At 37.7% G+C, this 17,502-nt stretch overlaps 1 protein-coding gene across 1 annotated transcript in view; it reads right to left on the bottom strand.

Annotated features, from left to right (window-relative positions):
- Positions 1–864: 864 nt before the first annotated feature.
- CACNA2D3 (calcium voltage-gated channel auxiliary subunit alpha2delta 3) overlaps positions 865–17,502 on the bottom strand; it is a 388,427-nt gene continuing 371,789 nt past the window's right edge. Inside the window, exons 36-38 of the mRNA XM_058844987.1 lie at positions 2,965–3,077; positions 2,106–2,188; positions 865–1,273 (exon numbers count right to left, since the gene is read on the bottom strand). Of these exons, the coding sequence (XP_058700970.1) occupies positions 1,181–1,273; positions 2,106–2,188; positions 2,965–3,077 (289 nt within the window). The 3' untranslated portion in view covers positions 865–1,180. The remainder of the gene's footprint in view (positions 1,274–2,105; positions 2,189–2,964; positions 3,078–17,502) is intronic.

Below are 17,502 nucleotides of genomic sequence, written 5' to 3'. Positions count from 1 at the left end.
CTGCAGTCTCCAAGCACCAGATTTCAAACAGTGACATTTTATTTTGCATTTCATGTATTCTATTGTTAGGAGGACAGGTTACCCTTTTATATCATTCCACTTTGTATAAAACTCTAAAGACAAACAGAGACTATCATAGATCAAAGATCAAGATCTTCAGCAAACATATCCATAGCAGGGGCTCTGCTGCCAATTGCAAAAGGAAAATGCTCATCTTTATTACCTCATTTCCCTTACAAAGAAGAATGTAAGGCCTGGAATAAAACCATTCTGGTCTAGACCTTTGCCTACCAACATGGACACTCAAGGAAAGCCAATAATGGGTTCTGCTGACACAGATGTGCTGCAATTCAGACTTTCTCTGCTTATCACTTTCCTCATAACGAGCTTCTCCTGTCTGACATGAGATCTGGAGGGCAGAACACCAGCAGAGCACTGTCACCCTTTGATGTGGGCTATTCTACACAGCTTTCTATTCCTTTACTTGAAAAGAATTTGATTTTTGCCATCTGCAGCCAAATCAACCAATTTGACCCAAAGCTTGCCTAAGTTAGAACCAAGGCTTTAATAAGGCTTTGACTCACTTTGCAAATGCAGGTAAGATATTTTATAGCTATTTCCAGAAACCAAACCTGCTCTGTAATTCAGCAATATACCTCTTCAGCTTCATACACACCAGTTTCCTTAACTTGTGAATGGAAGCTATTCTGCCTCATTGTAAAATCCAAGTCCCCATTTTTTTCTCTGAGTTTTTTTCAGAAAGAGGCTAGAAGCATAATAAAATATCATCCATTTATTTTATTTTCTTCCCATCATTCATTATTTGAACAAATATATTAGCATACTTAAAATACACTCTGAAACTGTGATTTTAATATACTTTATTGAAAAAAGTACACAGTTTAAATTGTTTTCAATGGGACAAAGCAATGATCACCTCTATCTACCAAGTCCTTTTTTGATGAATCATGACTGCCATATGCCAAATTCACATCTGCATGACTTGCAAAGTAAAAAGATAAATCTTTCTTCAACATATCTTTAAGAATTTATATCACCAACAGTTTAAAATCATGAAATGCTGATGCTCTGACTATATTTCACGTCCTCTATGTTGCACCATTTCTCAGTTCACAGTTTATCCATGTTTTAGCATGCCAGTTGAACACATCAGTCAATGTCACCTGGAGAAAATCGTCAATAGCAGAGGAAGAAGAACAAGAGAAGGTTTAGCACTAAGGCCTGAGACACCACCACATTCTCTTGCATTTTCCTAAAGAAAATAAAACAACAACAAAGGAAAATAAATACAAGCCACTATAATCAATTATGACACATTATTTTTTATCAAGCATAGGCATAAGAGCACTGGTGCAAACAACAAAGCCCATAAATTAAATATACTTGGGATGTAATACCAGTACATGTTTTGAGTTGAACAAGTTTAGGTTGTAGGTTGAAACAACAAGCACTACACCCTTCCCTCCACTTTATACTTCAGGTCTATTCCTACATTGCATTACACCATCAGAAGCAGAAAAGAAAGTTACTCCAGAGTAAAAAGGATGTCTATGAACCTATGCTGTACAAGCCACTGTAAGCACATCCTGGTCTCTATAGCTCTCCCTGGCACAGTGTGACAGTGTTATGCAGAACACAGAGCAGTAAATACGTGTACTGGAGGGGTCACTGTCCCTCCCAAGCCGCATCATGTGTGAGCATAATGCCTACAGCATGACAGGGATGATGCTGAAGCTAATTACTGAGGCAAACCTTAACAGCACCAAGTTCCCAGCCATCTCTAACAAGGAATTCTGTGGTCACTGCTTGAGCCAAGGTTCTCAGATATTCCTGGCTGCCAGTGCTCACATCCTACCACGTTCTCTGACATGATACAAACCAGTCTGCAAAAGCAGCAGCTCAAGACATTGTCTATGTGAGCACAAAATGACTTGTAGCACTTAAAATATCCCTCACTTCCCTGACTACTGAGTCTTCTGAATATTTCCCAACATTTTGTCTTGGAAAATAGTTTTCCTATTAATAATTTTTAAAGAAATACAAAATTTACCAGAGTCAAAAAGAAAGGAAAAGTAGAAACTCACTTCAGGGTGAAATCCGTGACAAGATTCTGGGCGTCTTCTTATCTTCTGAGATTTTAACCGTTCACATTTGAGGGATTCATTATGTACAAGGCAGTTAAGGAGAGATGCTCTGAGCATTGCATTCTCATGGGAGTGTTTTGAAATTGATACAATGAAAATCTTTCAGCTCCTTTCTTCCTCTCCATTAAAACCCCAAGGTGATATGTGTGTTCAGCACAAGAAAAAGAAAGTGATTCTAGTGCTTTCCTCTCTGTGATCTGTGTTTTCAACAGCTCATGTGCACATTCACTGCTGACATGTCTTTCCATAATTCTGCAATAAAAACACACTGCAGGCTGCTTTTGACAAATTCCAATTTATGGGAAAAACTAATCCTGAACTACCTGAACTACAGAACAGCAAAAAAATAGGAAGTGGGGCAACCAAAAACCAAGTGATATATTTTTCTGCTAGATTTTTGTAATTTTGGAAAGCAGGATTCTGAAACATTTTCAATGCTCCAGTCAAACCTTGAATAAAGAGATATCTGTATTAGAAGGAGTTCTATATGTTCCAATATAATGAGGTTCATCCTTATAAGAAAATTACATACTTAGTGGTTAGTCTGAAAGATGTTCAGCTGTCTAAAGAGGACCATGACCTTATGCAGCATAAGATCCACATAATGGCTGCTCAAAAAAGAAAAACAAAAGCGAATTCTCATTGAAAAAATAGTGAGGACATATCCCCAGATGGCTTAATTCCAAACTGCACATATAATGGGTGATGATGTCATGCAATGCAAGTTTTACATGAAAAGATGTTTTTCAATATTTGCATCTCAAATCTCTTTCTGACCAGTTTGTAAGTAAAAGGATATACCTTATTTCTATAGGTGCCATGGTAATTGGTGGGATAGAGTCACAGAAGCATTCATTATCTACCACCACCATGAAGAGGTTGCTACTTGGGATCTGCTGGATAACAAAAGACCTGAAAATTAAAAAGAAAACAAATAATGGTGACATTATCAGCATTTCTGAGCCAGTGGCTCTTGTTAGGAGTTTATCAGACATTTATGTATTTGCAGTCTGGAATGGAGCAGACTGTGGTGAAGGTTCTTCTGCAGCCACACACTGGTAGCTCCCAGTCCCAAACTTGAGTCTCTACAGTTTTACTACGGCCTTTGTGCACTCTGGGTCTCGCCTGAAGCAGCAGGAACCCCTGCTCTCAGCTTTCATCTGTCCTCTTGAGAGCCATTTTATTACTGAGCCAACAAAACAGAGATTAAGCTCTCAAAATCTTCCACAGCGATTTATTTTAGAATAATGGCTGTCTGGTATAAATATGGTGATAACTCAGCACCACATTCAAATGAAGACAAAGTAGGCAACTCAAAGGGAGAGCAAATAAATAAAGACATTTTTTCTAAGAAGGAAAGCACCCAGGGGAGACCAGGGAGGGCTCCTCTGGGCACCAGTCAATGATGCACAGTTTCAGCAAGCTGAGCCCTTAAGCACATACCAAAGAGAAGAGGGGCAAAAGGCAGAGCCAAATAGACACTGTTTGGCCTTTCCTTTGAAACTCAGGACACAGTACAAAGAATGGCTTTAAGGCTCATACCAAATTCTTCATGAAATTTTAAAGCAATCCGTTAGAATTTATACATCCTATCAGCAGCCTATCAGCCATATCAAATACCACTGAAATCTGGCAATTCCAAGAATTAGGTGTTTTGCAGCGTGGTTTGCTGGTAAATGTACAGAATGCTAAGTGAGGGTTTGAGCACCAAGAAGATGTGGAGAGAAACATATTTTTCCTCAGACATCTTTCTTTAAAATACATATTGTCTTACTATAATAACTCCCTGCTTTTCCAAAGATCACAGAAGATGAAATAGCAGAGAGGGCAGGGAATATTTAAACCTAGACTAAGAAAAAAAATTTGGAAAACTTACTATAAAATTGTTGCCAACGGAAAGATTAAATGCTTTTCAGTATTTTTTAAACTTACTGAACCTCCATTAAAATTACACTTAGAGTGATCTGCAATATGTTAACTTTATGTTTATACACGAAATATACATTTATGGCATAATGTAAAAGGCTGAACTTTATAAATGTACCTACCAAACAGCTGGAGCATGTAGCAAGACTGACATCATTGTAATGGAGCATCTGTGGCTTTGTGGATTTGTGTGTGGGAGAAGTGGGGCCAATAAAAGGAAAGGAGGGAAAATCTTTAGCAGGCAATAGCACCAAAATTGTACTGCATGAATTTCTCAAAACAGCCATGAATAAATCAAACAGTAAAGGATAGAAAAAAACATTACTTTTATTGCCAGAAATTGGCACAATTTGCATTTTGTGCCGTCTGAAACTTACATTCATTTACATTCATTGTATCTTTAAAACTAGCTTAGAAAATAACCTGATGGGCATAAAGTGCTTTAACAATTAATTGGATGCTAAATGATTGATTTTTTTTTGCTGAGAAGGGAGTAATTGCTCTTCTGTTTTACCTGTGGTGTGCCCAACTTCAAGCCCTTTTGTGATACCCCTTTTTGTGAGCCCCATGTGGAAATCATGTACCCTAGAGCCAGGTTTAAAGGTGCCAGGTGATGAAAGCTGGGCAATTCCCCATTCTGCTTCTTCTTTCAGCCACTTTGAGGGCTGTGCAGTATAATAAAGCTATTCCTTCCTCAAACTAGAGAGGGGGCAAGAAAAATTCCTATCACTTCACCTAGCTGGGATGAAAGCCCTTAATCCAGAAGAATGTTTCGACTACGGAATTATGATGCTGAATTAAATTACAGACAAACTACAAGGTCTAGCAAAATTTTCTGTATTGCTTTATTACTGCAAGCCTTCATAATTTTTGACTTCATCAATTTGGGGAATGCAGTACCTGCACTGATTGATGGAAATTACGAATTAAAGGCAGTTCAAAGAGCAATACATTAGTTAAGTAAAAAACCCTCTTTTCTATTTTAGGAATTATATCATAGGTACCAGCTAATCACACTGACTGTTTACCAAACACTAAATATTCTTGCAGACCTACAGTCTGTTTAACTAGTACAGAAGTTTGTGAATAGTCTGATTTTATGGTAGCTGCCACAGAGCATGGGACTAGTATAAAGAACCATAAAACAGTGAAACTTTTAGCTCACTGCAGCATTTTTTTTTCCTTAATGCACAATAACAACTTAACTGATATCTTGAAAAGTGAAACAATTGGCTTCTCATCCTCCCACTAAAAATAATTTTAAAAGAAAATGTTCTCTTCTATCAAGCAGTATATGGGTGTTCCCCCTTACACAATTCTCAAATATAATCTGGAAATGAAATTCTAAAGCCAACATACCAACAAGTGAAGACAGAGGATTCAAGACTGAGATTGAGCCAAGTAAATAAACAAGGGCAAAAAATGTCCAGTTTAGCTTTCTTTTCTATTAATAGTTTGCACAAAAAAAATATACTTCTTTCAGCCACTGCAATTTAAGATCATTTCACAGTCATGAGATATTGTTACCCTCACCAGATCAGTGGCAAAGGAGTTTGTGCCAGTCATAACCACCACAGCTGCTGTGTGACTATTCAGATAATTCACATGGCACTGCTTCCATGCCCAAACTGGATAAAGCACACAATCAGCCCAGCAGCAGCTCTGCTGTTTGAGATCAGCCTTCAGTTCCCATGGTGACATGCATAGGCATCTTTGAAAATCATTTTGAACATTCATGCCAGTAAGTCTCAGGAACCAAACATTCAGAGAAAACAAAAGGTGCGTGAACACAGTCAGACCAAAGCCTTTCAGAGACTGAGACATTCCACCAAAATACTTCACTGTGTACGCCAAGGTTCTGTTGCAAGGGAAAAAAACCTCCAGCAAACAGCTTCCATGGCTGCAGTGAGAAATGAAGTCTCTGACAAAGTAGGGAAAATGGTATTATCTTTTTGTGAGATCCACTGTGAGTCTCTAAAGTTTCTCTTACAATAACCAGTTCTGAACACCTGCTGGCTTAAGCTGGCATTTCCCTGGTAAAATGGAAACCAACTCTCAAGGACTGAGTAAGGGGTTTGGCTGAACTTTATTGCTGCTTTAACAATCAAAAGAAAGTCTATGTTTAAGTGCCCTATTATTATGGAAAATATTTCACATTTAAAGGATAAAGCTCTTTTTGTTTAAGTAGTGTAAATCTTTTGATCTAAATCCTTTTCCTTTACTGCAGTATCATCACCATCATTCGATAGGGGCAGCAGAGGAATAGGCTTCCACATATCTGCAAATATAAACCAGAATAAACTGGGTTCCTGTTGAAGCTACATTGAGTCAATAAGAAGCTTATTAATAATTTCTTCTCAATCTTTCATCCACTGAGGAACTGGCTTGGTTTATTTGATGTGCAGGTTCAGAGGCTTAAAACAGACCTGAAAACAAACTGTTTCTTGACTTTGTGGGGAAGGTGAGGAAGGAAGAAGTTTAATACTTGAAAGGGGTAGACAGAGAGGGAGGAAGAAAATCTAGTTATGCCAAACTATTTTGTTAATGAACAGAAAATAACGACAGAGAGTAAGTCTGCAAGGAACTGTATTTTGAGTCAGAGTGTTACATGACAATTTTGTCATATTGCACACACTATCTGTTTTTTTTAACAGCTTTTGGTTTTGGTCCATATAAAAACATGTGCACAAATAAAATGGAAATTGATTTGGGAAAAAAAAAAAACAAACAACCAGCTTAATATTTTAATTGGAAGTAGAAAATATTTGGTCAAAAAGCAATACTTATTAATCTGCTCCTTGGAAATTAATTTTTCATTGTGCAATTAAAAAGAAAGAGATTTGGACTTCAAGTACTGCTGTGTTCATAATTATATTTGGTAGTCATTCTTCTGAAGTCATGGTAAGAAAGCACATTTTTAATGTGTGTCTGGTGGCTAAATGACTCTTCCCACAGTTCCTTCAGTTCTTTCTATCTCTCTCAGACACCCTATAACTTGGAAAGCATCACAACAGCACTGTAGTGCAAATGCTGGGCTGCAATCACAGCTGCTGCCTTTAAGCATAGATAACTCAGGTTCCTGCAAGAAGGGAGATCACCTCCAACTCTGGACATGCAGAGACACAGACTATTCAAGGGTAATTGAGACAGGAGCTTGGCTTTGGGGATCTGAGCCATCCTCTGCAGGAGGGTCCTTCTCTCTAAGGGGTGGACAGTGATCCTGCAGAGAAATGCATCCTGAGCAGGGTGAAACGTGGTACCTAAAGCTAAGTGTGAGCTACAACACTTGTTCTTAGAGAGCCAGCACATTAAATTCAAATCTGATTTGTTGGGGGTTTTTTTGGTTTGTTTGTTGGTTCTTTTTGGTTTAAATTGGAATCTCTCCCTTTTATTTGTATATGTAAAAGTCTTTAAAGAGTTATAATATATATTCTATTGTTATAATTTCCCCCCCAGACTATGTTTAAAAAACCCAAACAAAGAAATCAAAACCTCCAACCTAATTCCCAAAATGTCACTTCTTTTTCATATTATAAGAATCACTTTCTTCTGTAAGGAGAAAGAATATCTACAGTAGAGGAGCAGGGACTGAGCTGACAATACCCTTGCAGCACTGCCCTCTCTCCACTCTGTGCTTCTTTCTCTTTCTATCTCTGAACCTCTGGGATGGAGAAAAGGACAGGGATGCCAGGACAAGCAGTGCCCTGTGGGACAGGATACAGGATACAGGTTATCCTCTGCTGCAGGAGGTGCCTTTGCCATGAGGCCTCTGCATTCTGTCTCCTTAGAGATTTTGGAGCATTTCCCATGTTGATGAAAACAGGCATAGCAGGACCAAGGCAGAGCTGTGCCCTTTTTTTCTTGCTGGCTGCTGTAGCTCCTGACAGGCCAAGTCCAGCTTGAAGATCATGCACTTCTGTAAGCCACTGTCCTCCCTTCTTAATGCAGCTCATTGTTTCACTACAAATACCTCAATCATACGGTGCAAAATCTGTATGTGGAAGGCTTAACCTCTTGTCTCTGAAGTGCTGTTGGCTTCACCTTTCCATTCCTAGCATAGCTGGATCAATAACAGGCAAAGCTAAGGTAATTTTATTTCAGACATGCCAGAGGTGTGCCTCGTCCAGCTAAGCAAATCTAACCTTTAAGTTGTTTACTCTCCCCTATTTGACTACAGCATCTGCTGTTAAAGGAAATCAATATTACAGTTGAGCAGCTTAGTCTCTGTATTTCCATGCAGGAGAGGTAATCCATTTCCTTGTCCACTGGTGTTAAATTTTGGACAGGATATAAACTGAATATAAACGTGAGGTTTCCCTGCTAATAAGCAGCCACTTCCACCCAGCGCAGTGGATCTGAAGGAAATTGGTTCAACACAGCATGTTTGGTATGGGCCTGAGGATGAGCCAGCTGTAAGAGAGGGCACAGTGCTGATGGGTTGTTCAGACTGAGGATCCCAAACACCACCACCATTTCTTGGTCATTTGAACGGAACTACTTTCCTCCTCCTGGCCTGCAGCCCTGCTGCCATTAGCTGGTGGCTACTGACACTGCTACAAGATTTGTTTCAGCAACAAAGAACGGCAGGGAACCTCCTGAGAGCACTCAGAAATCTCTGATTTTCAGATCCACAGCTCCTTATTTGCTTCAAACAGCTGCAAAGGCTGAAAAGTGTCAGAGGGAACAGAACAAATGTCAAGCAGCATGGAATTCGGAAGACGCAGGATAAAACTATGCTTGTGGGACCAGAACATTTAGAGAGAGTATCTTCCCATTATACTGAAGAATGGAAGATATTTCTTTGTAATTTGGGGAGGATTTGAACACAGCAACAACACTAAAAGCAATTCAGCTTGTTTAAAAACAATGCTGTGTGTCTCCTGTTAAAAATTAATTCTTGTTTTCTCACAGAAATACTTCATTATTGCACTTTGCTTAAAAAAAAACCTTGTTCATAAGTAATAATTGCTGATCTATATGCTGTATTTTACAACCAGTGTTCTCTTCTAATTATAAAAAAATACCCTGCTGTTATATCAGTGCTTACAACAGACATTGCAGTAGAATATGTGGTCATGACAAACACATGGCTTAGGCAGGATTTTACTCATATAAATATTTAAATCACTGTTTGGATTCACTTTTAATTCCATGCTCAGGAGGTTTAGCAGCCTGATTTAAGGGAAAAAAAATCTGTATGTATTTTCCATTTCCTTAATGACCATTGGAACACTATTACTATCATTTAATGTCACAGTGATTACTGTGGAACTTAAAATCAAATTATGAGTAAAATATCAGAGTATTGTGTTGGCAAATGTCACTCCTGCACATACATAATCACATTAATCATTTTTATGTGACAACAGGAAAGATCCTTTAAATACTACTTGTGTTGCTCAGGCAGACAAATCCTACAAAGCTTGGAAGAGTTTCACTGTGAGTAGTTTGAACTGAAATAAACATAGGACAGTATTTTCAAATTGGTAATTTAAACAAATGAACAAAGATGTGAGAAAGTGTCTAAATTTCCATGGAACTGAGATAGCCCTCAGTGGCCACTCTGGCTCTTGAGCATCACTGTAAACTCAGCCTTTTCCCCCTGGGCTTTTCAGTGTTTTTTTTTTTTGCTTGTAAACCTCCATTAATGAACTTGGAGTATTTTGGATTAAGATGAGTTGTAACTTTGGGATTACATTTCACATCTGTCAAATGTGATCTTTTCTATATTTTTTGGAGACACAAAAAAAAAAAACAAAAAACAAAAAAAAAAAAACCAGCAAGAGGGCAGAGTAAATGGAAAATATTGTGCACTCAAATATGTGTTACTCACATAACTGTTGGTTGCAAACGTTCAACCCTAATGGTCTGGAACAAACTTTAAGCATTCGACTGAAGTGCAGATATCCACTTTACTGTTTCCCAACTCCTATCATGTGCTTTCCAGGCTGCTGGCCACATTTCCAAGCCACATCTCTCTCACTTATCACATTTTTGCAAAGAATGAATGAAATGTTTATATCACAGTCAAGTTGTGCTACTTGTTTTTTGTTTTTTTGTGTTTTTTTTTCCTAAAATAATTGATGACAGAGAATTAAATATCTAATGCAATTTGTAAAAATAACATACATGCCAATAACAACATTTCTGAGAGCTGGAGCAGTATATAAATGGTTCTCTCACAGCTAATGGTTCTCTCACATGAAGAGGGGCAGATAAACTCCCAGCCTCAGGCTTGTAATTGTATCCTGACCTCATGAGAGCAAAATATTGCCACCACATACAGCCTGCCTGCATGTTTGGTATCAGTGCAAACAGAGAGCAAAGTTCAGTGCTGAGGATTTAGGTGAGCAGTGTCATCCTCACCATTCCTGTGCCTGCTGAATGCTCAGAGCCCCACAGAGCTGTGCCATGGCTGGAAACCCCTCAGCTTCACACAGGATCCCCCAGAAGTGCCCATCCTTGCTCACTCCCCACAAGGAGGGGATTCTTTCTCAAATAACTGATGCTCAGACAAGACCAACTGCATGTTAGGAATGCTGCAAACATCCAAAAACTTAAGAGAGTACAGCCTTTAGGATGACAAAAGATCCTTAGTGTAATGAGGCACTGGACTGTTCAAACCCTTCTGGTGCAGCCACCCCTCCATATGAGGTGTAGGGTAATGGAGAGTTTCAAACATCCAGGCTTAAAATGTACTGGCAATTTGTTTTCAAAGAAATCAAGACCAGAAACCCCACAAGCTTTAAATGTTTGTCAGCATTCACACCCCTGCACAGCCCCGAGCTGAGTGTGACATAGGTGTGTCTCCACAAGCAGGGTGGGTGCCTGGGTCTGTGCTCACAGTGACCAGCAGAGACACAGTAATTGGCACAAAGAAATCACATCAGAGGTCTCCTAAGGCCTTTTCCCTTGACAGTGACACCTGGGTGACAAGACCACAACAAACAGGTCAGAGAAGATATCCAGGCTGAAAAATACACTTCCAATACAGCATGTTAGCAAATATGTGGTTTTAGCAGAGTTCTTTAGCTCTACACAAGTAGTTGTGGTTTGTATTGAGAGACATCTCAGATTGTGATTTTTAAAATGCTATATGATTTCTAAGCTAGGTTCTATATATAACTTTAAGATGAAAAAGCCTGTTGATATATTCTGGTTTAGGAAGGCTCACAGATATCATATGACATTGTAAAAGTAACTTTTGAATGGCAAGAATTGGAATTACTCTTTTCCACAACTTTAGGTCAAGTTCATGTACAAAATGACTCTAGCAAGGAGCTGCACAACAGAAACTGAAGTATAAAAAGCAGAAATGACCAGGAGATTCACATTAAAAGGGTAATAAATCCTGGAGCGAAACTGCTCATTGGATGGGTCCACAGTGTGGTTTTTGTTAATTTATTAACAAAATTTAATCTTTTAAATGTTAATTTATTTCTGTTAATATAAACTTTAGCAATGATTGAGAAGGCCACATCTGAAATATTTAAGTGCATTATGTGCCATCTTTTCCATAGCCAGATAAAACTCTCTTTTGTTTAATATAATATACAAAAGTTCTTTGCATGGCTCTTGAATCTTAAGATTCATGTTGTTTTCCTAAGTTAAAGGCTTTAAAATATTCTGTAAGCTATCCCAAACCCTTTCAAAAAGAAAGTGCTCCATGTAAAGATGTCTAAGCCATGTTTGTATTGTTTTTCATCTGCCTATAATATGAATATATCACAAACTAAAATTAATGTTCTAGTATTAGCAATTCTTTGTAAATGTGCCTGGCTTTAAAAATTCATCACAACATTTCTCAATTTCAATTTTTTTTCCTATTTCAAGCCATTGTATAGAAAACTAATATATATTATTACTCACCTCTATATATTATGGCATACATACAACATTTTAAATCTCGTCATTACAAAGCATGCTTTTATTACATCAGCAATCTATGAATCTATCATTTCATTAATATTTATTAATTTCATTAATATTTATTAGTGCTTGTTCAAAATGTAAAATTAAACTAACTTTTAAGTGGATTATTATTTATATTTTAATGGAGTACTGATTTTAACTATGAAGAGTGAATGGGTGCAGATCATCACGTTCCCCTGCAGAGGTTTTCTTGGAAGTGGGGAGTCAAGAGAAGAAGTGCACGTCCCATCCTACTGGTGAGAAAAAACCCTACAGCTAGACTTCATTTTCACTAAAATTCCAAGATTTTACAGTGCTTACAGAGGGAGACATAGGGTGGCAGTCTGTGTATAGACAACTAAAATGTTCCAGAACAACAAGGATACTAAAAATGTTCTGAAACAGAAAAAACCAAAAAACCTCCAAGCAAACAGAAATTCTCCAGCCTTGAAAACTGTCCCAGGGATTGTTAAACTGATGACTGGCAGGCACAGACCTGCCTGGGAACTTAGATATGTCTTGCCCTATTATTTTATATACCTTTTTTCTTAAATGAAAATAGTAATTTACAGTGTTTCCTGAACTGGACATTCAAAATATACATTATCAAAGGGTAGAGTTAAATTGCCCATATAGTGACTTTAAATTACACCTGCATGACAAACATTATAATCATTGGTGCCTTTGAAGTGAAGAGAAAGTTACTCAGCCTGCAAATGGAGAAGTGTGGGTAACACAATATAACATTTTCAGCTAAGTATAAAGACCTTTAATAAACAATTCTAGCAGTTTAAATTGCATAATTTGATACTTTTTACTAGGAAAGAACAAGGAAAAAATATTTTTGGATCTTCTAGAGTTTTGGGGTTTTGGCTAAAATAAGTTTCTAGAAATACCGCTGTTGCCTCAAATTTAAAGACTTTTTAACAGCCATAAGTAATCTGGAAGCCTGGAAGATCTGCTTTTCAAAAGAGAGGTGCAAGATAATTCCATATACTTAGATTGTGACCCTTGAGACTTCAACAATGAACCGCTGAGGCATGAAAAATACGGAGTTTCCCTTGAAGATGTTCCTTTAGCTCCAAGCACATCCAAGCAAGCTCTGAAATGAAGGTCTGTCCAGCACTGTAAAGACCAGTCCTGAGAGGTTTGGCTGCAGCACTCCAGTGACCCAACACGGGTTAAAACCCTGGGTGTGCACATCGTCACACGGGTACCGGGAACCGCCGCTGGACAAGGAGCGGTGCAAAACATACGGGCTGAACAAAGGGTGGGGAAACAGAGCCCTCAGCACCAGAAAAGGTGGATACAGGAAAAAGAATACAATCCAAAATGTCTTTTAGAAGACTGACTATAATTTTCTGCCCTAACAGCTCCAGGACAGACACAGGGACATTCTGATACACATCGATAGAGCTCCCAAAGAGAAGAAATTGGCCCTTGATGCTTTGGCTGGTTTATGTGGCAAGCTGGTTTGTTTAGCAGTAAACTAACTACATCTGAAAAGGCAAATGATTATTTATTTCATGGGAAATTGAACTGTGTATTTATTTACACATTTTAAACATGATCAAGTACAGCAGTTTGGCAAGCTTCTACTGCGAAAGAAATGCGGAAATATTTTAGCAAATGGTGGTATGTCTCGAGATTAAGTGGGTTTTAAAAACCATTACCATTTTAATGTCTGCAGATTGCACTGCTCCTGACACTAATATACTCATGCCCTGAACAGTCTGTATCTAATTTGTGTTGTTATTTATCTGCTCCTGCCAAATCTGTGCATTTAGTGGACAAGTCTGAAATTTGCCATTATAAGTCCACATGAAGGGTTCAGGGTCATTGTGAACTACGTTGCCATTACCATTTACCTCTTTTATTGACAATAAACAGCATTCAGTGCCCAGTCTATGAGAAAGCAAGAGAAGCAATTCTCTTTGATGATTTCTTGATGATTTTCCTTGCAAATGTCTGCTTACTAACACTCTATGGGGGCAAATAGATGATATATGGGACAGTGTTTATTCAAAGAAGCAGTTCTTATACATTTGAACAGGCAATTTACATGTGATGCCCAACAGGGTAAAGTAAATGCATTCATCTTTCATATCTGGCATAATTAAAACACACATAAGTCTTGTCCAGGGTTAGGATGATTGTAGCTAAATACTTCCTTGCTTCCCTGGTGACAATATGGCTTTCTTATATTTACTTTCCTCTTTGTGTCTTAAGATTGTGAACAAAGGATCAACTGGAAACAAAACAGTTTCTTTGGGGTTTTGGTATTGACCTTGTAGACCCATGAGTGCTGCAATTAAAAGAGAAGGGGGATTTTTTTGGAAGTAAGGCCAGATTTTTGATCTTCATCCAAGTCCAATATGTCATCACACATGAACAGGAGAGGTTAAAAGGGCAAATTTTTAAGCATTTGACTGTGCAACTGCTGCCTAATCTGTATAACCACAGTTTTTACAGCAAACACACAAATTTGGCAACTATGCACCCAACTGGCTCCTTGCAAATTTGAAATTTTAACATATGTACTTGAAGTATAAATAGTCAGACAACTAAATTTCTATACTCACCTTCTTAGCAGTTATAGCTGAAACTGATGTTATTTTGATAAATGAAGCTTAATGAAAACATTAGAATTTTCATGAATAAATGAGATTTGCTATTAGACAAAAAAATTTTTGTTTGTTCTACAAAGAGATGGAAAACATTTTCTGATCAAATATCTTAACAGCCATCATCTTTTCTAATTTATAACAACTTTGGCATTCTAGTGATGCTTTTCTTAGACACCTTTAGTCCAACTAAAATTTGTTTTGATGAGATCCCCAAAAGGCAAAAACTGGTGAGGTACCCAGTGAGCATTGCTAAAGAACATTGGTTAGCACACTTATATTTAAAATGGGTTGAAATATTGGGGCAATATTCATAAAACTACAAGCAGCACTAAGACATTTATATATTCTAAAACTTCAAGCTTGATGTCTAATCAGAAATCATTCATCTCTGAGCAGCAGAACACCTTTAAAGCCCATACCAAGTACATCTGTCATTAGTGCAGTTCTGACTCCACAGAAAGAGTGCCAGTTAAGACTGATAAAGAAAAAATATTTCTCTTTAGCAATTAATTACTTTCAATCTTCAGGCTGTGATAGAACAGTCTGTGATATAAGTTTTCAGAAGTAATGGGGTTTATATTTTTTTTTAGGTTTTTTTGCCGTAAAAGGGAATAGCTTACTGGAAAATATGGAACCATTTCAGATTTTTCGAAAAATCCCAGTTTTTCTCTCTTGTTGACGGTGCTTAGAAAATGTGGGTTGACTTGTTTTTGATTGCTGTTTAAATAACAGATTAATTTAATAATCATTGGGATATTGAATAACAACAAATTATGGGGTGGGACAGCCAAACCCTGACCCTAATGACATTCTTATGTTAATTCTTATTTTCTTTTAGGCTCCTGCTTTCTTAATAAAACCTATATTTTTGAAAATCGTTTTTAAACATTGCAATTTATCTCAAAGTAGTTTTCTTGTAAGAGATAAGTTTACATCTAGGGGGTGCATTTTATATATCTGTATATTTTTAGTGCCTGCTTAAGTGCATAGGTGTCCTTCCATTGAAGGAGTTCCCAGAGATGGCTGAAAATGTGAGCCAGCTATTAAAAAAGTAATTAGCAGGTAGTCCTTTCTACTGTGTGACTTACTTTAGTATACTTCAATTTAAATCCGAGTACCCATGATTGAATTTGTGACTGGAAATGTTTATGAATTTTCATTAATGTACTTGGTGACTGTCCCTTTTGGCATGGGCAGGGTATTTCTACAAGATCAGTAACAGCACACCCAGGACAGAATAAAACTGAGCCTCTGCCCCTCACCCTGTGACCTTGCTGACTATGACTGTGACTTTGTTAGCAAAAACACAGTATTTATGCCCCAAAATGTCTTCTCTAAGTAACATTATATGGTTTCAATTAACATCAGTCATCATTTTTACTTCTACTAAGAGACTGGTTTTAGTCTCCTTTTTCAGACAAGGGCTCCATAGTAGTGCCTGACACTGCAGGAACAAAAGCCAGGGACTGGGGTATCTTTTGACACGAATCTGCTTAAAGCAGAGTATCTGCACAACTTTTGTTTGCAAACCTGTTCACAATGTACTGACTTTTCTAGTGTCTTTCAAGCAGTTTTTCAGTATTCCATGGGGTGCATAATCAGGTAAATATTTACAATTATCTTCTTCTATTTGCAATAAATACTTGCAATTATGTATCACAGATTAACCCCTACCATGATCCAAGGAGGATGCAGAAAAGAATCCCACTGGCTCAAAGTGACACTGCACAGATTAAGCACCTGACACAGTGTCAGCTCCAGACTTACTGGAAAAAAGATTGAATATAAATTCTGATTCAGCCCATCATTCTTAAATTAAAAATATTAAGCAATAACTTGCTTGTAAAAATATTTATTGGTACTGAGGCTATGAAGCAGAAAACTGGGTCAGAAGATGTAGGTCTACAAAGAACTTTGGGTCAAATTCCTTAGCTGTTCTGCGGGAAAGTGTCCTGGGTTATAACAAAAATATTTGGAATCCAATGCAGTCTGCAATCTTAGATGCAATTTGTAGATTGTTAATGACAGTGGGTAAATGGTATAATGAACAACTTTCCCATGAGAATCTAATAGTTCTTCTGGATTATTTCTTTAGGTTTTGCCGTTGCTTGTGGAGAAAAATAATGGGTGCCTTGAGATCAGTTTGCAACTTACAGGGTTTTATTTTATTTTTTTTTCCACTGTGGAACACAAAATGTTTTTCTATGAAAAAGATCTCAGTGCATTATTTTTGAAATACTATAATTTTCACTAAACTCAGCTTCCAACTTCATGCTTTCCAAGTATTGCAGAATTGTATTATTTTTGAAACTTATTTCCTTTGACCTGAAGTTACCTAGGAACACAGACTAAAATCTGCATTCCTTTGAGAAAACCTAGTCCTGTTAAATTAATCTTCTTTGCATGGAATTGTGTCTGTTTGCAATATTTAAACAGAATCATACAATGGTTGGGGTTTGAAGGGACCTTAAAGACGATCTGGTTCCAGCCCTCCAGCCATGGCAGGGACACCTTCCACTAGACCAGGGTGCTGAAAACCCCATCCAACCTGGCCTGGAACACCTCCAGGACTGCATGCTCATTTGTTTCTCAAATTCTCAATAACCTTCTGCTAAATTATCACAAAATAAGGCTGCTTAAATTCTACAATGCTGGCACAAAGCACTTGCAGCAGTGTAACTTCATTGTATTTGATATGTCAAGTGGAAAAATCACGGCTTGGTTTTGTTGAGTTTGTACTTTTCAGGCAGTGGGACCTATTGTTGCACTTAAAGGGCTCCAGAGCATCAATTTACAAAGCACTCTCATACTTCTATTCCACAAAGCCATATAAAACCAATTATTCATACTAGACATTAACAATTTCCTTCTAC

Source organism: Poecile atricapillus, chromosome 9 (genome assembly GCF_030490865.1).
Source record: "Poecile atricapillus isolate bPoeAtr1 chromosome 9, bPoeAtr1.hap1, whole genome shotgun sequence".
Classification (NCBI taxonomy): domain Eukaryota; kingdom Metazoa; phylum Chordata; class Aves; order Passeriformes; family Paridae; genus Poecile; species Poecile atricapillus.
This window is presented reverse-complemented; position numbering and strand designations above follow the sequence as displayed.